Source organism: Sus scrofa, chromosome 9 (assembly GCF_000003025.6).
Source record: "Sus scrofa isolate TJ Tabasco breed Duroc chromosome 9, Sscrofa11.1, whole genome shotgun sequence".
Lineage (NCBI taxonomy): Eukaryota > Metazoa > Chordata > Mammalia > Artiodactyla > Suidae > Sus > Sus scrofa.
In genome coordinates, this window is record NC_010451.4 from 103,146,061 (window position 1) to 103,171,403 (window position 25,343).

Consider the following 25,343-nt stretch of genomic DNA (forward strand, 5'->3'; position numbering starts at 1 on the left):
AGCAGTGGGGGGTAAAAATCTGTTGCACCTTAAATGACAACACGTGCTTGTAGGAGGAAGGAAGGAAAAACATTCCTTTTATTCTTACTATAGCTTTAATGTCTCCATTTATGATTGTTATAATTTGCTCACAGCCATCCAAATGGATGACTTCCAAAAAAATGAGACCACCCAAAGCTAGTTGTAAAAAATATTTTCCTTCAAAATATGGCTTCCATCATCCATGCAAATTTCATAATAAACCACTCTTTAAACAAACATTATGAAAATAACTAGTTAAGACGTTATGAATTCATACGTACCTGTAATATTGCTCTTTTGGGTAACTGTGAAATGTCAAACGCAGGAATCTCATCCACAAGAAAGACTTCAGATATATCTTGTTTAGGACAAATGGATTCTTCTTTAGCACTTACTTTTAATTTTAACTTGCTTCTCCATTTTCTTAATTGAAGTTCATGCTTTAACATCTGCCATGAAAATAGTTTACAAATTCCATGGAATTTTTGTAAGGATTATATATATATCACAGTGCTTGACCCAGTGATAGCACCAGTTAAACATTATTTCTTATCATCATTGTCATTACAAAAATTATTATCCAGACCACGTTTAATATTCTCAGAACCACAGCGCATTATAGATCATTTCCACTGCTTGTCATGCAGCATTGGTACAGATCGTCACCTTGAAGATGTGGTCCATCCTTCTCTTTTAGAGGTAAAGAAGCTGACACCCTCAAATTCAAGGTTCTGGTATGACAGAACTACTCTTTGGGGCATAGAAGGGAGAGGGTTAGTATGGGGATATAGGAAGAGTCAGAAGGAAGGAATTTGGAACCCTGCCTGATATATCATTACAGGAAGTCCCCCATTTTAACTTTCAGTACATTCCTGAAAACTGCATAATCAAGAAAAATCCTTAAGGATAAATAAATGTTTTACACACAGACACACACATACATTTTTGGTATAACATGTTTAGGGTAAATAAGCATTGCACACACACATTTTTGGTGTAACATGTGGGAGCCTAAGGAAGAGCACACATTGGAGACCTAGCACTCAGAAGTGATTCCTGCCGCTCCTCCCAGCAGACACCTGCCATTCTCACTCTGCTCAAGTGATTATAGTCTTATCATTAGGCCAAGAGGTCACACAGATAAAAGAAAACATTTTCTCTAATACTCAATTAACTATTTCATATATATCTATATTAAGGATAGTACTATATATCATACATATCAACTACTACAAAACGGTATGCTCAGTGTATGGGGATGGTTAAGAGAACAGTACTGCCTGATCTTGGGAACATTCAGTTTAAAGGGATGTGAAAGGGGCAGCCTGGTTGTACAGTTCCCTTTTCACCATTAGACAATCCATGACCAGGCTTGGGCACCAGGTCAAAAACATTAGCTTAGTACAAGAAGTGGTGGAAAACACAGAATGACCAGACTAAAACAGTGATACCCAAAATATAACTGTTTAACTGGTAACATTGAAAATGTGGTCCACAAAAGGCACATGCTAGAGGGCATCCTGTAAGAACACCAGTTCAGTACCAGTGGATGATCAATTTCTAGCGAGCAAGAAGAATTGATGCTCAAAGCTCTAGAGAGCTTTATGCATCTCAGTCTCCTCCACAGACTCTAGCACTGTTTCAAGCTTTATATGAGTCATAAATTTTTGCCTGCTCTCTTGGTACATATACAGTATCATCAATGTCAACATCTGAGCCAATCTGGTGTGAGAGGCATTGATCCTCCCCTCCACAGGGCAACCACAAAAGAGGGGGGCTTAATTTCTTCCTATTTTTCTCTTTCCTATTTATCCCAACTTTGCATTTCAAAGAGTATTAACAAAACAGTACCTACTAGATAATATAACTTCAAAAAATTCCAGCCACATTTCTATTTCTGATTCTAGTAGTTACTGTGAATATTCTAAAACATTAAAGGATAACAAACTTTACTAATAGCTTAAGCAAACTAGAAGGTTTTTTTGTTTGTTTGCCATGCCCATTGCATGCAGAACTTCTTGGGCCAGGGATCAAACCTGCACCACGGCAGCAACCTGAGCCACAGCAGTGACAACACTAGATCCTTAACCCACTGCACCACCAGGAAACTCTGAGCCAGAGATATTTTTAAATTTGCAGGAGTTAGCTTAGATCCTCTATTTTGACTGTTTTCATTCCTAGTGGGTGTCCCAGTTAAGAATGATGCTTTAAATTTAGTGACTTGTTAGTTAAAAAAATAATTTAGTATTAAGATTATAATTTATTAGTAATTCCTGTTGTGGCTCAGCAGGTAAAGAACCCGACTAGTATCCATTAGAATGAAGGTTTGATCCCTGGCCTTGTTCAGTGTGTTAAGGATCCAGTGTTGCTGCAAGATGCAATATAGTTTGCAGATGTAGCGTGGCTGTAGAGAAGGCTAGTAGCTGCAGCTCCAATTCGACCCCTAGGCTGGGAACTTCCATATGCTGCAGGTGTGGCCGTAAAAAAAAAGAAAAAAAAGATTATAATTTATTACACTGAATGTTGAAAGAGAATAAATAGCAATTTAATCTTATCTAGAAAATATACATTTATTCTCTTTATCATTTATTTCTCTATTATAATCATATCAAAGTTTCCCTTCCACTTTATTTTTTAATTTTTTATTAAAGTATAGTTGATTTTCAGTATTCTGTCAGTTTCTGCTATATAGCAAAGTGACATATTTTTTCATATTATCTTCCATCATGTCCTATCACAAGTGATTGGATATAGTTCACTGTGCTATACAGCATGACCTCATTTCTTACCCATTCTAAGTGTCTCTTCCACTTTAGACGTCTATATCCATCTAAATGGATTCTTAGTGTCTTTATCAATAAATTTAAATGAAATGTTAAAAAGATTTTTTTCCTTGATGTCCATAGCTTAAATGAAACAACAGAATTTTTTTATTGTTATTTCTCCAATACAATTTTTTTCTACTGTACAACATGGTGACCCAGTTACACATACGTGTATACATTCTTTTTTCCCACATTATCATGGTTCGTCATAAGTGACTAGACATAGCTCCCAGTGCTACACAGCAGGATCTCATTGCTAATCCATTTCAAAGGCAATAGTTTGCATCTATTAACTCCAAGCTCCCACCCACCCCACTCCCTCCCCCTCCCCCTTGGCAACTACAAGTCTATTCTCCAAGTCCATGATTTTCTTTTCTGTGGAAAGGTTCATTTGTGCCTTCTATTAGATTCCAGATATAGGTGGTATCATATGGTATTTGTCTTTCTCTTTCTGACTTACTTCACTCAGTATGAGAGTCTCTAATTCCATCCAACATGATTTGTTAGGAAATATTTTGGGTAGCTGTGGTAAAATTTAATTATTAAGCCAAAAGAACAAGGACCTCCTGAAAAGCATGTAATATTCAGGGTTTTAGTATTTCTCCATACATAACATCATTATATGAGGCAACAGCAATGTAACAGCAAAATTCAGTTTTTAAAAAAATTAAGTTTCCAATATTCCATACCAGCTCATTTTCTCTCTTTTTATTCTTATATCTTGCTTTATCCCTCCATTTATTTAGGATAATTATCAGCTTGCAGCACTGGAACATTTGTTGTATCCGTAGTAATTTATCTGAAGAAAATGTATTAGATTAAGGTATATAGTTAAAGCTGTTTCCAAAAAACAGTGTTTAACACTCTATCATGTTTATAATATGAACCAATGTGTCATCTAATAGTTTATAAAATAAGATGTAATAGATGTAATAGAATGTCAAGATATATATCTTTTAATAACAAATCTGTTCTTTATAAAACCACAAGTTTCAAATACTCACAGATATATAATCATAAGGTAGTATTCTGATTTAAAGTAACCTATGATTAAATACATTGCCCCATGTATATATTTTTTAAGTTGGGGTCCAAAGCTCAAACACAGGGGCCAGGCCAGGAAGGAGGATGATTAAGGCAGGCCTGGGGACAGCATTCTTAGCTACAGTTAATTGTTTCCTCTCAGAAATAGAGGCCTACAACCCTTATGTTAAAACCTTCAGAGGGTCCAACAGAGCCCATCAAAAGGAAATGATTCTGTGATTCATGGTAGCTACAAACTGATATCTAGTGAGCTGGATAAAATCTAAGCAAAAGGCTGGAGTTCTGTATCCCTGCTCCTAAGAACGCATACACTATCTACTCGTTACAACTATCAAGGGTTCAAGAAAAAGAAAATTATTTTTCTATAAGTTTTCTCAGGTATTCATTAAGTGAAATATCTATAAAGAATGAAGAGCTCTTTGAATTCCTCCTGTGGCACAGTAAGTTAAAAATCCAACTGCATTAGCTCAGTTCGCTGCAGAGACACGGGTTTGACCCCTGGGCCTGGTGCAGTGGGTTAAAGGATCCATCACTGAGACAGCTTCAGCAGGTTGCAGCTGTGGCTCTGATTCAATCCCTAGACCAGGAACTTCCATACGCCATGGTGTAGCCATTAAAAAAAAAAAAATAGGAATGGAAAGCTCTTTATAAAATATAATCACTTTCGATATATACATATATATGTATATACACACCAACTCTATTATGTAAAAAAGTTAATAGTGTATTTATTTATACATCACACAAATACATATAGAATTTTATTTTATTTTTATTTTTAATTTTTTTTAGGGCCACGCCTGCAACATGTGGAAGTTCCCAGGCCAGGAGTCAAATCAGAGCTATAGCTGAGGCCTATGCCACAACCACAGCAAAACCAGATTCCAGCCAAATCTATGAACTCAGCTCACAGCAACGCTGGATCCTTAACCCTCAGCGAGGCCAGGGATCAAACCCACATCCTCAGAGACAATGTTATGTCCTTAACCTGCTAAGCCACAGTGGGAACTCCTAGAATTTTATTTTAAATATGCCTGTTTTCTAGTATACTAAAACCTTTGAGACAAATCTCATTAAATATTTTAAATTAGTGACTTCACATTTCATGATAAGTCTCTAGCCATGAAAAATAATAAATTCTCTGGTAGAAACTATGTTTAATTGTTAAGTCTGTTGAAACTTTGGCTACATGAAAACAAAAACCTATTGCTACTATGCAAGGATTTACTTTTTAGTTGTTCTTTTTGAGCTTTCACATAAGAGTGCCAGTGACGAAATACATATCTTTGAAGTCTGAAATTGTAATACTCTGCTGCTTTTTCCATTTTTTCAGCCAGAGGATCATCTTCATTTATAGGAGGTATTGTTCTCTCTCTCCATGTGCTATAGGAAGAAAATGCAGAAGCAATATTTTGATATTACAGCAACACATTAGTAAATAAATTGAGAGGGAGAAATAATACACTGGGCCTCTTTTACCTCTTCAAAAACCATGACATGAAATAATTTGTGAAATTATTTTAATTTTTATTTATAGCCAGTCCTTGCATTTCCTTGAAGCTTATACTTCCTCGTCTACATTTCTAAAGCCCAGAAAATTTTGAAATCCAATTTTTTTCATAACCTATTTTCTTCAAATTTATTTATTTTTAAATTTTTTAACGCCCTGGCCCCAGCTCTCTGCGGGCCCCCAAGGACCCTGGCAGGTGCGGCCTCCTGGCACTGCACCTCCACCATCTGCCGGAGGTGTCCCCAACGCCACCAGCTGCCGCCGCCACCGGCCCCTGTGACCCATACCTATTTAGAGGCAACAATGAGACATGACCTAAACAAATCTTGCATCCAAACCTTTCTGAATCTGGCACGTGGCTGTTGATAGTCTTTCTTCATTTCACTTAGTAAAAATACACCTATATGTTTCACTGTAGAAATACTAGGATGTTCAGATATGCTTGATTCCAACGTGCATCCCAGACACAGCTGAAGATGTTATATACTGTACACAGTATGTACAGACATTACCCTTCTAAAATTTAAAGAAAAAAAAAAAGGAGAAATTCCCAGTGTGGCTCAGTAGGCTGAAGATCCAGTGTTGTCTCTTGTGAGGATGTGGGTTCAATCCCTGGCCTCACTTAGTGGATGAGAGAACCAGTGTTGCTGTGGCTGTGGCATGGGTCTCAGCTGCAGGTCCTATTTGAGCCCTGGCCTGGAACCTCCATATGCTGCAAGTGCAGCCCTAAAAAGGGGTAGGAGGGCTCTAGATTCCTAAATATGCCTGGTTTAAGGGCTTCAGATCAGGAGATTGTGGACCTACACTTTCGATTTTGAAATTCTATTGAAAAAAAAAAAAGAGAGAGAGAAAGTGATACCTCAAAGAAATAAAGAACACCTTTTAACTAAGTAAAAGCTGATGAAACAGAAAAGAAATACATAATAGAGAATGGTGGAAATGAGATTAAATAGGTAAAATCAGCACCCTGGCCAAGAGTGAGTTGTCCTTCATGTGGAGAATGTCAAGAATAAGTACACCAAGAGGAAGAAATCGAGTTCTTACTAAAAGTGGGTCTTCAGTAAACGTCCGGCATAAAAAGTACACGCTTTTATCATTAATTCTGGAGTCACCTAAAATATAGAAAGAAATGAAATGACAAACATTAGAAAGAAATGGAATGCACAGGCTACCTCTGGAAGATACACAAGAGAAAGAGAACACTGACTGCAGCTAGGGAGCAAAATTAGGCAGCAAGGAGATAGGAACAGACGAGAAGAACCACATACCATTTATAAGTGTGGAAATTTTATTGTATATGCCCATTATGTTTTATTAAGTTAAAATCACAGGAGAAATTCTCCCCATTATATTGCACTCCCTTTAAAGCATTTTAAGGTAAGTACTGTGGCATTATTATTATTTTTTTTTTGTCAACTATATTGTTAGGGGCGTAGAGTTGTGGGTTGGCTGGTCACTATTTAACTGAATGATTTTGCCTTCTTAAGAGTAGAAAATGAGATTCTCTGTTAAAAAAAAAATACAGGGAGTTCCCGTCGTGACGCAGTGGTTAACAAATCTGACTAGGAACCATGAGGTGGTGGGTACGATCCCTAGCCTGGCTCAGTGGGTTAAGGATCCGGCGTTGCCGTGAGCTGTGGTGTAGGCTGCAGATGCAGCTCGGATCCTGCATTGCTGTGACTCTGGTGTAGGCCGGCAGCTACAGCTCCAATTAGACCCCTAGCCTGGGAACCTCCATATGCCGCGGGAGCGGCCCTAGAAAAGACAATAAATAAATAAATAAATAAATAAATAAATAAATAAATAAATAAATAAAAAGTCTTAAAAAAAAAAAATACAGGATGGCCTCACTTGCCAAGCAGATATAGGAAAACCACATAAATTAAAAGACAATGGAATATGTTGAAGGAGATGCAAACTTATCATTCGAAACTATGCACAATAACACACCTTAACATAAACAACTATCCTGGGATTGCTGAAGTTGCCTATGCCTTCTGTACATCTTTAAAGAGTAGAGATATTATGTTACCCTATTAGTACATACACATGGCTACAGTTAAGTGCTAGTAGTGTATGTTTTTCTCCTACGCCTGGTTTACTATATATAGCAAACCTATGTTCACATCTGCTGAGCATAGAGATAAATTTGGTTCCAATATATACCAATAGCTTAGAATTCTGAACTTTACTTTTCTAAGTCAAACATTTTTCTTTTACACATCGCTATGAATGCTTTGTCCACAGATATGGCATAAACATGCTAATCATGTGATTTACTTCAGGCCTACAACAAAGTCCCATGGCCTCCCAATATTCTGCCTCACGTTCAATGGCATTTGGAAATTCTTGCTTTTGACGGGGATTACATGCAAGCTATGTTTGTCGTGAGGGGAGAATATCAATTATTAAAGTCATTTTTTACTAAATTCTATCTTTATGAGGCAAAGGAATCCAGACAGGTAAAGGAAGAGTCTTGGGGGTGTCGGGGGAGAAGCACAGCCCCATAGATTGTGGGTCTGAACCTGTGGAAGAAGAGACTGCAGGCAAAATCCAAAAGAACTGTTCCTACGAGGTGCACAGTGCTATTGGTACAACAGAAAACAGGAAAGGCATTCCCCCACTTCCACACAGCACACATAGCCCAGTGCCATAAAATTTCATATTACTTTAAATTGTGAAAATCTGAAATCATGTGCTATAAAAATATTACTCAAGTTTGACATTATGCCAAGTTCTGAAATAATGCAGTCTCTCCAATTAATATTTTATCATGGAGCACTTCATTTCAAAACTGGTGGGAAAATGAATGGAACGTTTAAATTCTTGCCACCCAGTGATGCTATTTTTTTACATGTAAATAAATGTGGTCTTAGTCTTGAAGTGCCAATTTGACTTATTAGAGGTCTTTATAAAAGTTCTCTTTTTCAAACTGTCTGACCAACGGGTATGTTTTGAGTTGAGCAAGAAATCCAGAGAAAGGAGCACTTAAGTCAAATCCTTACGATGCCAAACCAATTGCAATTAATTGGTTGGGATTTTAAGGAGAAACCAACCTCTTGTGTTATGAAGATAGGGACTCAGAGCAGTGAAATTTGGGATGCTACTAGCATAGTTCTCTTTGTATCGTAGTCTGAGGAAACATGGGAAAATTTTCTAATAAATGAAAAGATAAAATGAAATGTCATTATAAATCATCAATGCTAACTTACTAATAGATACTGAATTTTTGGCTCTTCAATGTTAGTAGTAATTGGTCCCATTAAATTTTTAACTTTGTAAGATACTCACTTTATTATGTGTGAGAAAATGGATGCTTTTAAATAATGTCTTTAGAAAAAGGTTTTAGTTCTATAATATTTGACATACCCAGTATAATATTAGTCATTAACATCATTATAATTTCTGGAGTTTAGCATATTATAATTTTTTCTTCTGGTGAGCAGTTACTTTTATTTTTTTTCCTCAGTTAATCCTTGAGTCAAGAATTTTTTTTTTCTTTTTTGCCTTTTCTAGGGCCACTCCCGCAGCATGTGGAGGTTCCCAGGCTAGGGGTCTAATCGGAGCTGTAGCCACCGGCCTACACCAGAGCCACAGCAACGCCAGATCCGAGCCACATCTGCGACCTACACCACAGCTCACAGCAATACCGGATCCTTAACCCTCTGAGCAAGGGCAGGGATTGAACCCGCAACCTCATGGTTCCTAGTCGGATTCGTTAACCACTGAGCCACGATGGGAACTCCCAATAAATTATTTTTAGGGGTTGCTGTTGTGGCTGAGCAGGTTAAGAGCCCAGTGTAGTCTCTGTGAGGATTCAGGTTTGATCCCTGGCCTCACTCAGTGGGTTAAGGATCTGGCATTGGTGCAAGCTGCAGCATAGGTCACAGCTGTGGCTAGAATCCAGTGTTGTGTGGCTGTGGTGTAGGCCAGCAGCTGCAACTCTGATTTGACCCCTCGCCTGAGAAATTCCACATGCCACAGGTGTGGCCATAAAAAAGAAAAAAAAGATATATTAAATTGTCTCAATTAATGTTTCACCAATCTCAAAAGAAAAGGAATACTTTTGCAAACCAGCAAGGATATAGACTGTGATTATCTTGTTTAGGGCCTAAGATCTGTCTGCTTCTCCAAAATTATTAAAACCCCACACCTTAGGTTCTTAAAGTTAAGTTTCTTTTTTCATCATTAAACTTTTTTTTTTTTTACACCAGTAAGACTTTTTAAATTCACATCTTTCATTTAGATTTTAGGGTTTTGTTACACAGTGCTCTCTCTGCTGGCATCATTTTAAAAGTTGTGTAAGGGAATGATCTCCAGGACATATTGAGTAAGAAAAGCAAGAAGCAGAAGGCTATGTGTAGTCTGCTACTTTACTGTAAGTCAAAGGGGGAGTTGCCTTTGTGGCTCTGTGGGTTAAGAACCCGATGTAGTGTCTGCGAAGAGTTCCCATCATGGCTCAGCGGAAACGAATTCGAATAGCATCCATGAGGACTCAGATTCCATCCCTGGCCTCACTCAGTGGGTTAAGGATCTGGCGTTGCTGTGGCTGTGGTATAGGCCAGAAGCTACAGCTTTGATTCAACTCCTAACCTGGGAACCTCCATATGCTGCAACCCTAAAAAAAACAAACAAAAAAAAACCAAACAAAACAAACAAAAAAAAAAAACAGAAGAAAAAGAAGTCAAAGTGGGGAGGATACAGTGTATTTCCTCATTTTTTCAAAAGTAGCAATGGAGCCATAAACCAAAAACTGCTAAAATTTGTTTCCTAAAGAAAGGGATGAAATAGAGTGGACAAAGAGACAGGAAAGAAAGCAATACTTCTCTGAATACTCCTCATTTCATTGTTTTGATTTTTCTGTCCTGTAATGTTATAAATAATTGAAAAAAATAATTATATAAAAAAATGGACATCAATACAAAAAATTACTTTAGGAGTTCCCTGGTGGCCTAGTGGTTAAGGACTTGGCATTGTCACTGCTGTGGCTCAAGTTCAATCCCAGGCCCGGGAACTTGTGCATGCTGAGGGCACAGCCAAAACAGAAAAGAATTATTTTAGGTAATAAAAATTATTATTTAATGAAAATACTTGGTAGGATATATATATCTTAAAGGCAAAAAGAATTACATAATTTTCTCAAATGCTCTCCGTAGTTGTATGGTTAGTGGTTTTATGATATTGTAATTTCAAAATTATTATGTGAGTATTGTAGGATGAAACTAATAAGCAATTACTTTAATGTCTGTAAGAATCAAGCTTCATTAAAAGCGAGTCAAGGAGACCATGGGTGCCCCCTGATGTGATGCACTAGGAGGAACCCAACACTCCGCCCCTCTGCAGTATTCTTGTCACCAGAGGAAAAAAGGGGAAAAAAGAACCAGAAAATCAAGCTTGTAGATGTAACTTGCAGGAAGTATAAGAAACAGAACAAATGAAAGGATTCCAGAGTAAATGAGCATATGGGACATTTTACATGACAGATGATCTGGCTTTTTTTTTTCCCCTAATAAATAATTGCCATGGGAAAAAAGAAGACAAAAAACAAGAGTACATAACAAACGAGTGTAATGTGTGGGCCCTGTATGGGTTCCCCCTTAACATATGTAAAAAGTAATTTTTTAGGCAATTTGGAAAACTTGAATATGAAGTAAATATGGATACTATATATATATATATATACACACACACACACACACACACACACACACGCACACACATATACACATATATATATAAATGTAATCAGCACTAGATTATCTTCAGGAATTGTTGCTCCTTTCATGACGTTTCATAGACAATGGCACTGTGCTATGTTCTCTGAAAATGCCATTTCTTGTTAAAGATGCACACTGAGGTGTTTACTGGTAAAGTAATACAGTTCCTGAGATTTACTTTCTAATACGCCACCAAAAGGGGGGAGGGGAGAATAATAAACAAGATTGGCAATTTGTTGATGATTGTTTAAGCTGAATGAAGGGGGATCATTATATACTCTCTACTTCTGAGTTATGTTTACAATTTTCTACAATAAAAGGATGTTTTAATGTTATAGATGCCTTTTCTTCTCATAATTAGTGAGGCCATCTAAGGATATCATTTCCTAAGAAATGAGAATCAAGTTTGTGAAGTTAGCTTCTGCCTTACAATGGTTGATTCTTTCATCTTGGGACACACAGTTAAATTGTCTTTCTATCTACTGTTATGAGAGCAGTTTCTTTCTTTTTTCTTTTCTTTATGGCTGCACCCGAAGCACATGGAAGTTCCCAGGGTAGGGTAGAATCAGAGCTGCAGCTGTGGTCTACACCACAGTCGTGGCAAAACCCTATCCCAGTCCCCACCTGCATCTGCGGGGATGCTGCAACTTCAGCAATGACTGATCCTTAATCCACTGAGCAAGGCCAGGGATCAAATCCACCTCCTCACAGAGACATCGGGTCCTTAGCCTGCTGAGTCACAATGGGAACTCCTCTATTATTTTTGTTGTTGTTGTTAACCATTTGGCTTATAGTTTCCTGTATTCAATCTTCTCTGTTTGCACAAATAGAAACAATATATATATTTATAAATAGGGCTATATACAGGTTCTCTTTGCTGTGCAGGACTGCATAATAAGAGGCCATAAAAATGACTGTACACTGGAACCATGCAAAGCAATCTTAATAATCCATATGGAAAATTACAATTGTTTGTGACCTTAAGCGTTTTATCAAAACATTTAAAACTCTCTGCCTGGTGGTTATAAATGTGTAGGACAGAAAATGGTGGGGGAGGGGACAAAGCTAATTACTTAGTATTTTTTTTTTTTTTTTTTTTTTTTTTTTTTTGCCTTTTCTAGGGCCGCTCCCACAGCATGTGGAGGTTCCCAGGCTAGGGGTCTAATGGGAGCTGTAGCTACCAGCCTACACCAGAGCCACAGCAACGTGGGATCTGAGCCGTGTCAGTGACCTACACCACAGCTCACAGCAACATCGGATCCCCAACCCACTGAGCAAGGCCAGGGATCGAACCCGCAACCTCATGGTTCCTAGTTGGATTCATTAACCACTGCGCCACGATGGGAACTCCTACTTAGTATTTTTTAATTTAAACTGTTAGAAGCGTTGAGGATTAAACTGTCTTATTTCTTTTCTCTCTGAGAGTGAAGGAGAAGTGAATTAATCTATCTGACTGAGGTCGAGCCCTCTAAGCAATCTTAGGCACCTAGACATTTATGTTTTGCAAAATCGTGTCTAGTTTCTCTTTTTTCTAACTTATGGGCACATTTTCTATGCCTGTGAATTGTCATACTCCTTTGTAAATATGGATCAGCTTCCAATATTTTGCACATTTAATGTCATGAATTCCTTTTCTAGTAAAACTGTAGATTTGAACTGCTGTGATGGCTCTTAGAATTCTATGCAATTTTTTTTCTTTTTTGGCTGTACCCATAGCATATGGAAGTTCCTGGGCCAGAAACGGAATCCGAGCCGCAGCTGGATCTGTGCCACAGCTGTAGCAACACCAGATCCTCAACCACTGCATGGGGCCAAGGATCAAACCTGTGCACCACAGACAACGCTGTGCAAACTTTTAAAGATTCTCTATAAGCTTCTAGCTAGACATTGGACACAATCTGATCATGTTTTATAAGGTCATTTGCAAAATAGCAACAGTGTTTATCCCTCTAGATCACTGGTACTAATAAATGTAGTATCTTATAGCAGTGGCCTTCAAGGTCTTTTCATGCGACATTAAACTTACCACAGAACTATTCTAGAGAGTAAGGGGTGAGGAGGGAAGAACCAAGAACCCCATCCCTGGGTGTCCCCTCCCCAGCTCCTGAGGTTGCCCCCAAATACCTCCAAGAACACAGGTATCTCCACTCTATAGTGGATCAAAATTGCACGGTTGAAAAAGCCATTAAGATACATGGACCAGGATGCAGATCAATGGTGATCAATCATGAGGGTTCTTCCCAGTGTATTGTTGCCTCAGAATCACCCCAGGCTTAGCAGAAACATCCCCATCCCTCTATTTCTGTCTCTGTTATAGACCGCTGATGAGAATCCAGTGTTACTCTCCACTCATCCTTCTAAATGATGCTTCAGATCGTTCCTGGCTCTTATCACCCACCTTGACCATGGCTTTGATTACACTTTTTTTTTTTTTTCAAGGGCTCAACTTCACCAGCAACTCTGGAGCCCTGCCTGCTCTCACTGAGACACCAGCCTGGGATCTAGAGGTATCACACATGGTCCTACAGACATCTAATTTGTATTGCTGTTTCTCTCCCCTCATGCCTTTTGCTATTTTAGCTTCTCTTAGATAACACAGTCTTTGTTCCTAAAGTCTCCATATCCTGAATTACTTCCTTGCCCTCTTTATAAAATCAAAACCAGCTGTTGGAGCCAGTTGTTCCTTTCATTAAGTTGGTCTGGCTTTTAAGTTAGGTCTCATGAATGGTTTGACCATATCTTTATGAGCATAATTCTTGGGCAGATGGCAGAGAGAATGGAGGGGGATGGAATAAAGAGGAAGTAGCTTAGAAAGGAAAGAAAATATCCTCCTTTAAAGTTTTCTATAATGCTATTTTTATCATTATAAAGATGCAAGAGAGGAGGAGGAGGGGAAAGCGAGAAATTTAATAGATTTTATCAAAAAGAGAAAGAAAAAATGCCTGTCCAAATGCTTCTTGGAAATTTGGGGAGGTTACTATGAGTGGGAGATTATTAATGGTGTGCGAGTGTGTGTGTGTGCACGTGTGTGTAGTGTGTGATGTTCCTTCACTTTTCTGAGTGCTCCCAATTTCAAAAACAATCTGACCTTACTGCTCATGAAATCTAAAATCTATCTGAAAGTTCCTATCCTAACTTAAGATGTGTGGTATAGAATGTTTGATTAATAATACTAACCAGCTGATCATCCAGTCCAAAAAGTTGTTCCAGGTAAGTTTCAGATAGTCTTCGAATTCTTGGTTTTGTTGATGGATCAATGCACATATCCCTTTAATAAAATCATAAAATGCAGTCAAAAATTCATTTCATTTCATAGTAATTAGTTCCATAATTAGACCAGTGATATTAATGGGTGGAGGGGTAAGGAAAGGGAAGGAAGAACACTTCCTCTTGGAAGAGGATGTCAGAATCACCTGAAGGGCTTTTTCAGACTACCACCCCTCAAGATTCTGCTGTGCTCCCCAAGAGGGCATGCCTTCCTGTCCTCATCCTCAACTTGAAATAAACTGCCATTTGAGCACATATTGTTGATGAGAATGTGCTCTGTTTATAAGAATCAGTGGGGAGGAATTTCCCTTGTGGCACAGTGGTTTAAAGATCCAGCTGTGGCACAGGTTCAGCCCCTGGCCTGGGAACTTCCATATGCTGAGTGTGAAGCAAAAAAAAAAACAACAAAAAAAAACTATGGAGGGATTCTTTAACAATCTTAAGGTTGAAAACATTCATTACTAAGACCTTTTTGATACGATGCAGTGAGTGTTTTACCTTCCACATAAAATATCCCTGCATCATAAATCAAATCAGTACTTACCAGAGAAGACTTTCAAGACCATTTTCCATAATGGCAGTGATCATTTCCTCTAAATACCTCAGGGGGTCCTCAGGACATGTAACGAGTATTCCACATAACAGGGCCTGGGAAAAATGAAATGGAATCAGCATTTCTGGATTTGCATGTTCTTACTAAACAACAGGTAGACTTTCTCTCAATTACAAAGTCAATCTGACAGTTTTTTAAGTAAACCTACTTTATAGATACCCCTCTGTATTTATTCAGTGTTATCAAATAGCCAAAACAAAATGCAATTTACTTTTACTCTTAAAAAAATCCGTTGTAAATGGCAACAGAGTCACCAAAGAGTGTTTTGCGTTATGTGAGGAGTACTTTGCAGTCCAATCAAAGACATAGTTGGGACTATCTTAAATCAATGGTTTCTACCCTTTTTAAATGAGGAACTCTTTTATGGAGGTATAGTTGATTTACAGTGTTAGTTTCCAGTGTGCAGCAAAGTGTTTCAGTTGCATGTATAAATATGTGTGTATATGCATAAATATACATAATATTATATATTCTTTCTCATATTCTTTTCCATACAGTTTAATACAGGATATTGAATATAATTCCTTATATGGTAGGACTTTGTTGTTGATCTCTTTTATATATCATAGTTTGTATCTGCTAATCCCAAACTCCTAATTTATCCCTCCCTACTCCCCCTTTTCCCTTTGGTAACCATAAGTTTCTTTCCTATGTCTGTGTAGTCTGTTTCTGTTTCATAAGTAAGTTTATTTGTATTATATTTTAGAATCCACATATAAGTGATATTATATGGTATTTGTCTCTCTTTCTGGCTTCACTTTGTATGATAATCTCTAAGTCCATCAATGTTGTTGCAAATGGCATATTCATACTTTTTATGGCTGAGTATTATTCCATTATATATATATAATATATCTACACATACACATTATATACATATATGCATCTATAGATACATATAATACATATGTATGTATACACACACATACACACATCTTCATCCATTCATTTGTGGATATACATTTAGCTGCTTCCATGTCTTAGCTATGAAGAACTCCATTTTATTTATTTATTTTTTAATTTTTTGTCTTTTTTAAGGCTGCAGCCATGGCCTCTGGAAGTTTCCAGGGTAGGGGTCAAATCAGAGCTGCAGCTGCCGGTCTATACCACAGCCACAGCAATGCAGGATCCAAGCCATATCTGCAAACTACACCGCAGCTCACAGCAATGCTGGATCCTTAGCCCACTGGGGAAGGACAGGGATCTAACCTGCGTCCTCATGGACAATAGTCAGGCTCATTACCACTGAGCCACAATGGGAACTCTAAGGAACTCCTTTTTAAAGTCAAAAATTCCTCAGACTCAACCATGAAAGTGAGTGAGAAAATCCAATACCAAAATCAAAATCTACTGTGAATTTTAGAAGTCTTTTACAATGAGGTCCTGTTGTATAGCACAGGGAATTATATCCAATCATTTGTGATAGACGGTAATATGAGAAAAAGTATATATATATATATATATATATATATATATATATATATATATATATAACTGGGTCACTTTGCTGCACAACAGAAATTGACAAAACATTGTAAATCAACCATAATAGTCTTTTAAAAATGCTTTTGTATTTTATCATTCACAACAGCTGCAGAGTATATATCTGAAAATTTTTAGCGTAGTTCACATATGACTTACTGAATTAGATCTAAGATAATGTTTAAGGCACCTATATGGAACCTCAGAAAGCTTGCTGCCATCTTATTTTATTCTGAGTTCCTCCCCAAAGAAGAAATTTCTCATAAGAGTATTGGTGAGACATATATTGAATTCACTTGAGACAGAAAGAAGGGGTTTACATCCCACAGAAACCACCTGGGATCCTTAGAAATTTCTCTTTGCCTCTTTGATACACTAGTGAGTCTTTAGATATGCGTGTATTGGTAGGGAGTGTGTGTGATGGGGGAGGTGTGTTCTCTTTGGCCTTTCTTCCACATCGGGCCTACTCTTGCTGGCTTTTTTCCTACTCTTCTCTCTCCTGAACAAACTATTTCCACAGCTGAATCATGCAGAGTTCTTCCCACCCCCGGGTATCAGCAGATCCAGGTCTGGGAGTCCCATCTTCGACTCTCAGCAGTTCTCATTGTGTTCCTCCAAATAAAAAGAGGACAGTTTCTCCTGATGGGACCCATACAACACATTTTCCTCTTTGCAGTAGCTCCATGTCCCTTTCTTAGTGTGCAGCCTGCAGGATAAGGAACCCAGCTCTTAAGACTATGATAAAATGGTAAGGCCTCAGTGTCTGTCCCTCCCCAGCTCTCCCTGCTGATCTAGCCCCACCCCAGCTGCTCACAGTGAGCAACTCAGCCATGTCCAGACCCATTTCCTTCTCCCTCAAATCTGGAGAATACAGTGACACGGTGACACAGCACATCAGGGTTCTCACCAAAGTTGGCGAGCTGGATTTGAAAAGTCTTCTGTCACCTAAGGGTTGAAGTCATCTATTACCTGGAGACCAGACTTCAGACAGCTCTCTGAATAGCCTCGATTAATAGCTGATTGTGGTCACTTTTGTGCCTCCATCACCAGAGTACTGAGTTTTTCTATTACCGACTTCACATTCTCTCCTGCATCCTATTCTGGTCCCCATAGGACATCTGCATCAGAATGACCCAGGGAGTGAACTGATTTCTGATGAGGCCTCGGAACCTACATTTCATTAGCTCCCCAGATGATTCCTATCACACTAAAGTCTCAGATTTTCTGCCTTATTGGAGGTCAGCTTTGAAGTAAACCATTAAAAAAATTGGGATTGATTAATGACTATGAGAAACTGCTTATTTCTTTGTATTTCCAAACCCCACAGATCAGAAGGCTACTTTTCCTGAAATGTTTTCTTGCAGAAATCAAATCAAGTTGAAAAGATATGTCTCTGGAATGCTAATAAAATCATATGGGAGTTCTCTTTGTGGCACAGTGGAAACAAATCTGACTATGAACAATGGGGTTGCAGGTTTGATCCCTGGCCTTTCTCAGTGGGTTAAGGATCTGGCATTGCGGTGAGCTGTGGTGTAGGTCACAGACACAGCTCGGATCCCACATTGCTGTGGCTGTGGCTGTGGCATAGGCCAGCAGCTGCAGCTCCAATTAAACCCCTAGCCTGGGAACCTCCATATGCTGCGGGTGTGGCCTTAAAAGGACAAAAACGACAATAAATAAATAAATAAATAAATAAATAAATAAATAGTCATATGGAACTAGCATAGTTCAAAGATTCACTTTTTTCATAAGAAATCTCACTGTTTATAGTTTCTTAGGTGAAATAAAATATCCTCATGTTTCTCATATCAATGTGAGAACAATACATAGCCACATGCAAATAAGAAAGCATAGTTAGTGAATCAATAGATTTTTTTTCTGCTCAGTGAAAATAAAAATTATAAAATCAGAGTTTCCACTGTGGCTCAGGGTGTTACAAACCCAACTAGTATCCATGAGGATTCAGGTTTGATCCCTGGCCTCACTCAGTGTGTCAGGGATCCGGCGTTGCCATGAGCTGTGGTATAGGTCAGAGACACGGCTAAGATCCCATGTTGCTGTGGCTGTGGCATAGGCTGGCAGCTGCAGCTCTGATTGGACCCCCTAGCCTGGGAACTTCCATATGCTTCAGGTATGGCCCTAAAAAATAAAATATATGTATATATATCTATAAAATAATAAAATAAAAATAAAATAATAAAATAATAAAATAAAAATAAAATATATATATATATCTATATATATATCCATTAGCTTGGCCTTTATAAGCAGAGATAAAATAAGTAAACATTCCCACAAGATGAATGTTTGACTTTCAAAAACAGTAAGCAGGACTTTATTATTGCTAGCCTTCTTAGTAAAAACTTCCATGGTCAAGGACAAAGAAGACCATGACTTCCTTGGCTTTCTCAGGCTTGTAAAGTCACAAAACAATTGTGCAATCCTCCGCTTTCTTTTGGCACTGCCTCCTTAATCTCAGTCCACAATATTTCTCAAATATTCTGAAACATGTCTGGGTACTAACAACAAACAGGGGTTTATCCAGGACAGTTGTTTCTACTCTTTTCCATTACTACCCATCTTTCAAATAACAAGATATTGCAGTGAGTGGACCCCACTGGGTTTTACTCCTGGATCTGTAATCTTCTAGTATGTAACCTCTGACAAGTTACTTCTCTTGTTCTTCTGTTTCCTTAATTATGCATGGGATAATAAAGGTACATATTAGTTAAATGAATTAATGTATGTAAAGTACTTTTAATTGAGTCTAGCACAAAATAAGTACTCAATAGATAAAAGTGAGAGCAAGCCATTGTCATTATACTAACCATTCCACTGCTAATTATCACTTCCAATAGAGGAAAAGACTTGGACAAAGAGAAAAGAAATGCAAAAATATTCCCTTGTGACATTTAAAGGCCAGAGTGATGACAGAGAAGAGAGACTGACTTTATGCCAAGTCTATTGGAAGAGATTAATACCAGTGCATGTGGGGGGAAATGGGTAGGAGAGAGTTACAATAGCATGATAATAACTGTCTGTTAGAACTGTGGGTAGATATAAGACACTTGACAGAGCTAGTCTTGCTTATCTTTTTATATACTCGGATAAACAGAGTAAAAATGCTAAGGGCCTAAACAACAATACAGAAAATAACTGCATTAGGAGGACAGAGATAAACGTTATTACCAAAAGCTCATGGAGTCCTCAGCATTTAGAGAAACTTTCAAGTGAAAAGGAGAGGGCAAGCTCTTACCCTTGGCAAGGGCAAAGCCGCAGGAGCACAGATCAGTTTGGCTGGCGTGGAGGATAAATATAAGAAAAAAGCAGACAGGGTCAGTTTATGAAGATGTCAGAATTCCACGCTGGGACCTGGGACTGGGTCCTTCTCTAGCTCCAATAGTTCATTCATGATCAGATCCCAGCAAGATCACTCACATGGCCAAAGGTCACAGATGGCCACCCGTCAGAGAGTCCCAGTTCAGCATGTTTCCAAGATCCCTCTAGGGAAGACCTTGACTTTTAGAGGGTTTATTCTTGCTTCCGGATTTCATAGATGAGGCAAAGAAGGGCCAGGTGATTCACAGAGCCAGCATGTTTTTAAACGACAAGCCTAGGACACTTCTCTTGCCCCTACTGTGCACTCAGGCAAAATTGTGTGCATGTGTGTCTTCCTCCACAACTTGAGAGGTTTTTTTTTTTTTTTCCACATTATCTGGAAATATTTTATTCATATGCAAACCCCCAAACACATTCTTCTTTCAAATAGATGGTTATCAACATATAGTTTGCACCTTGTTGTTATCATTGCTGCTGTTGTTTCAGATGAGATTGCTTTTAAAATTGCAATGTCAGCATCATAGTTACAGAAACCCTTTTACTTAGGAAGAGGCTTAATTTCCTAAATACTGTCCAAAGTCCCTTCTACCTCCCTCCCTTTCTCCAAGCCCTAAAACAAGTTCAAAGGGACACCGCAGAAATACTCAGTCTCCCCATCTGCGATAGAGACGGTGTTGGCCTGCGGTAATCCTAGGAACGTCTTAATTTTTTCCTTGGAAGTTAGTAAGTGAAAAAGTTGAAAATAAAAGAAGCTCTGTGTCTTGTCGACTTTTAAATAGGGAGTGCCACATATTTGTTTTAGAAACCCGTTAACTAAAACCCACTGAAGATTATTGAAAGGGACCAACTGACTTCAGCCATTAAGGAGGGACACCAGGGACAGGAAGATGCCCCTCAAGGCCAGAACTTGAGGGGTTTTAAGTCACCAGTCATCTAATCCCTAGAGGATTAAGTGAATTATTACTGGAAAAATAATAAGTCATATGCTTTTTGGTTGTTCTAGCGACCTTAGGGTTTGCCCCTTGAACTGCATCTATGAATTGGCTGGTTGGGCTGAGGGAGCTCAGCACACAAAACTGTCCTCAGAAGCTAAAACTTTCTAGCCCCAAAGTCCAGTGAAACGAGTTAGTATAACCAGTTCCTTCGCTGGTGGTTTCTTGCTCATATGTTTAGTAATTCCTGATTCTTACATCTCTGGCAAATATTTGCATTAATGAATCTCTTTTAAAAATTCTGATGATAGAGTCTATATGATTTAGAAATAAATACAGTATCTTAAAAATACATATTAGACACTTAATCATGCAAGAAACATAGAGCATAAAAACCACATAAAGATCATAAAATCTAAAACCACTTATTTATTTCTAAAAATAGAAAACGCTCCATAAAAATCCTGGTTTATAACTCAAATATGCCCTCTGCTGGGCAGATCTAGTTTTGCAAACTCCTTCCATCTTTCCTAACTGAAATCTGAGCTACTGCTTTCTCACCCTCAGATACAATCCATATATGTAGCTGCTTAATAATTTTGTAGACACTGTACCCTTGGCTATCTTTGGTTCCTACAGAGCAGGCCTTGTTTGTTGACAGTGTACTGACTTCTGCCTAGTTTGTAGGAATTGTGGGAGAAACAGATTTCCAAATATTTTTGATAACATGCTGTTTGATAGTCTATCAATAGGGCTTCATTGTATAGGCTCCTATCTTAATGGTATCTTTTAAAATACAATGTCTTTTTTTTTTTTCCACACTGTACAGCAAGGGGGTCAGGTTATCCCTACATGTATACATTACAATTACATTTTTTCCCCCACCCTTTGTTCTGTTGCAACATGAGTATCTAGACATAGTTCTCAATGCTATTCAGCAGGATCTCCTTGTAAATCTATTCTAAGTTGTGTCTGATAAGCCCAAGCTCCCGATCCCTCCTACTCCCTCCCCCTCCCATCAGGCAGCCACAAGTCTCTTCTCCAAGTCCATGATTTTCTTTTCTGAGGAGATGTTCATTTGTAATACCATATGATATCACTTATAACTGGAATCTAAAATACAATGTCTTTTGAAAGGAATGTATCCAAGGAACCAGATTCCAGCAGTGGTGGGAGTATTTCAGAGTCCTCAGAGAGCAAAATGATGACAAGAGTGAGAGTGAGGAATTAAAAGGCAATACTCAGTTTCCCCACAATTCTATAGAAGTGCAGCCTCTCGGTGGCTACAAGGGGACAGGTTTTTTTTGTTTTTTTTTTTTTAAGAAAAAAAAACTTTGAATTTCTAAAATATATTTTTCCCAATCTTAAAGAAAAAGAAAGCATACTATTTTATTGCCCAAATTCCTAAGTCTTTGATCATTGAATTCACTTATTTCAAATCTAAATTAAAGTTTAAAAAAAGTACTTGACTCCAAGATCTTAAAAAAGGTCTCTATGTTTAGATCTGTTGTATAAATAACACCTCTAGGTTGCATAAATTCTGTACTAGATGCTGATGGTCTATGAGGGAAAGCACTAGCTCGCTGCAACACGGAGGACATGAACCGTGAGAGAAGGATTTCCTGTGATTGGACATAGTGGTTTCAAATTTGTTTTTCAAGTAAGAGGGGAAAAAAAAACTTAAAAAACCAAATTCATCAGAATCCCCAAATGTAATCCAGATGAAAGCAGATATGCTCTTGGATGTTGCTGGGTGGGTGAAAAGAGAAGAAACACTCTCTTTCTCCCCAAGGCCCTTTCTCAACCTGTACATCATCCCCCAGAGGAGTTCTGAGAACCCTGAGATTCTGCTAAAACAGACAAAAGAGCACTTTGGGAGTTCCCGTTGTGGCTCAGTCGTTAACGAAACCCACTAGTATCCATGAGGAAGTGGGTTCAATCCCTGGCCTCGATCAGTGGGTTAAGGATCTGGCATTGCCTTGAGCTGTGGTATAGGTCACAGAGCAGGTTTGGATCTGGCATTGCTGTGGCTGTGGCTTAGGCTGGCAGCTGTAGCTCCGATTTGACCCCCAGCCTGGGAACATGCCGCGGGGACGGCCCCCCAAAAAAGTAAAATACATTTAAAAAAAAAGATTAAAAAAAACCACTTTGGAAATCTATCATCGTCCAATTAGCCACCCACAGGCCTACCTGAGACCAGAGTGAGAGGGTTTATGAAAGCATCATAAGCTGGAACAGAAGCTGACCCCTCTAGGAAATAGGGTGTCCAGGAGACCTCAGCTGGCACAGCAGCCGGAGGAAAAGGGCTCTGGTCCCAGGGAGACCAGACACAGGCCTGCAAACTGGCCAGCCAACTGCCTGCCAGGGATGACAAACCAGCGCTTTCCAGCAATGAATGCTTTTACGCTTCCTGTGCTTTCTTTGTATATTTTTTCTAATTTTCTACCAGTACAGTTCATTCAATAACAGTGTGGGAAAGCAAAAAAGGAGAATTTTTCCTATCTGTAAGCCAACATTTCATCATTTTGTTTTTATATGTGAACTTTTACTGATTTTAAAAATAGTATATGCTCTATGTAATTTTGAAAATTGAGAAAAAACACAAAGAAGAGAGTGAAAAAAATCAGCCATCATCCTGCCAACCAAAAATAGCCTCAAATAAAAATTTTAATTTCAGTCTTTTCTCAACCCATATGTTTTTTACAAAATTAAAATTAGGGTCATGCTATATATAGTTTTGTATTTCCTTTTTTCCCCCTGGCTAATTATTATATTTTTGGTTTTGTTTTTGTTTTTTGTTTTTTGCTTTTTAGGGCTGCACCTGCACCATATGGAAGTTCCCAGGCTAGGGGTCCAATCCAAGCTACAGCTGCCGGCCTACACCACAGCCACAGCAATGTTGGATCTGAGCCATGTCTGCAACCTACACCACAGCTCACAGCAATGCTGGATCCTTAATCCACTGATCAAAGCCAGGGACTGAACCCAAAACCTCATGGTTCCTAGTTGGATTCACTTCTGCTGTGCCACTATGGGAACTCCTCATTATTATATTGTGATCATTTTTCCATGTCCTCCCACCAAAATTCTTTAAAACATCATGTATTAAAGTTCATTGATAATTTATTACAAAAAATGTACATAAATATTTAAAATTTCCTAAATGGTTGGCCACTTAGGTTGTTTCTAACTTTTTTGCATTATTACAAATTATGATATGCATGTTATCACTATTAATGATGAAATGTAAATACCTTCACCTCTGTTTTCTTAGGACAGATTTCTACAACAATGTAGACTTAAAAGGTGCAATTTGAAGCTACTCACTTGTTTTTCAAAATTTCTTTCTGAAAAGATGTTTATCCTTTCATTAGCAGCCAATGGAAGTATCCATTTCACCTTGCCAACACTGAGAACCATAAAATTTTCATTTTTATTCATTGGATGAATGAAAAATAATTCATTTTCATCTACATTATGTTTTTGTCAGTGAGATTAAATTCATTTTCTTACATTTACTACCTGCTCTAAACTGAATTGTGTTCCCCAAAATTCACATATCAAAACCCTAATCCCCAGTGTGATGGTATTTGGAGACAGAGCCTTTGGGAAATAGCTTTAGATGAGGTTGTGTGGGTGGGATCACTGAGATGGAATGAGCGTCCTCATATAAAGACACACCTGACAGCTTGCTCTCTCTTTCATCCTTTGACATGGGAGAACACAGTGCACTGGCAGCATTCTGCAAGCCAGGAATGGAGCTGTCACCAGAACCTGGCCATGTTGGCACCCTGATCTTAAGACTTCCAGCCTCCAGAGTTGAAAAAAACAAATTTTCACTGGTTAAGTCACCCAGGCTATGGTTTAATTATGGCAGCCCAAGCCAACTGAGATACTGGCCATCTGTGATTTTCCATATATTTGATTTGTCCTTTATTGGGACAGGCTTCAGTTAGCTAGGGTTGCAAGATACATCTCAGGGGGATGGTGAAAACCAGAAAGATGGCAGGGCCCTTTGTCACACTTCTACTCATGTCCCCAAAGTCTCCCCTAGTCTCTCTCTCAGCTAAGGGTTTAAAGGGTTTTGTGGTTTGAAACAGGTATGGCAACAGTTAGTCCATGACTCACTCTGTCTTGGTCCATTTGGATTCCTATAACACAACATCATAGACTAGGTGACTAATAAACAACAGAAACTTAGTTCTGACAGTTATGGAGACAGGAAAGTCCAAGATCAAAGTGGCGGAAGATTCTGTGTCTGCTGAGAGCCACTTCCTGGTTCACAGATGGCCATCTTCTCATGACCAAAGGGCAAGGGAGCTCTCTGGAGTCTTCACTATAGTAAGGACTCTAACCGCATTCAAGAGGGCTCTACCTCCATGACCTGATCACCTCCCAAAGGCCCCCACCTCCTAATGCCATCACATTGGAGACTGGGTTTTAACATATGAATTCTGGGGAGACACAAATGTTCAGTCTATAACATGTTCATATCACTTCTTTAATTTTCATGATAAAAGAACTAATCACTGAATCCTGAAGATTTGGAAATAGGAATTTATTTTGATGCATGCGAGAACAACTGCCCCCTGT

At 38.5% G+C, this 25,343-nt stretch overlaps 1 protein-coding gene across 1 annotated transcript in view; it reads right to left on the minus strand.

Moving 5' to 3' along the window:
* Nucleotides 1–25,343, minus strand: part of FBXL13 (F-box and leucine rich repeat protein 13) — a 202,393-nt gene that overhangs the window by 169,074 nt on the left and 7,976 nt on the right. Inside the window, exons 2-7 of the mRNA XM_013979811.2 lie at nucleotides 14,929–15,032; nucleotides 14,295–14,385; nucleotides 6,445–6,512; nucleotides 5,119–5,273; nucleotides 3,536–3,645; nucleotides 303–470 (exon numbers count right to left, since the gene is read on the minus strand). Coding sequence (XP_013835265.2) covers nucleotides 303–470; nucleotides 3,536–3,645; nucleotides 5,119–5,273; nucleotides 6,445–6,512; nucleotides 14,295–14,385; nucleotides 14,929–15,032 — 696 coding nt within the window. The remainder of the gene's footprint in view (nucleotides 1–302; nucleotides 471–3,535; nucleotides 3,646–5,118; nucleotides 5,274–6,444; nucleotides 6,513–14,294; nucleotides 14,386–14,928; nucleotides 15,033–25,343) is intronic.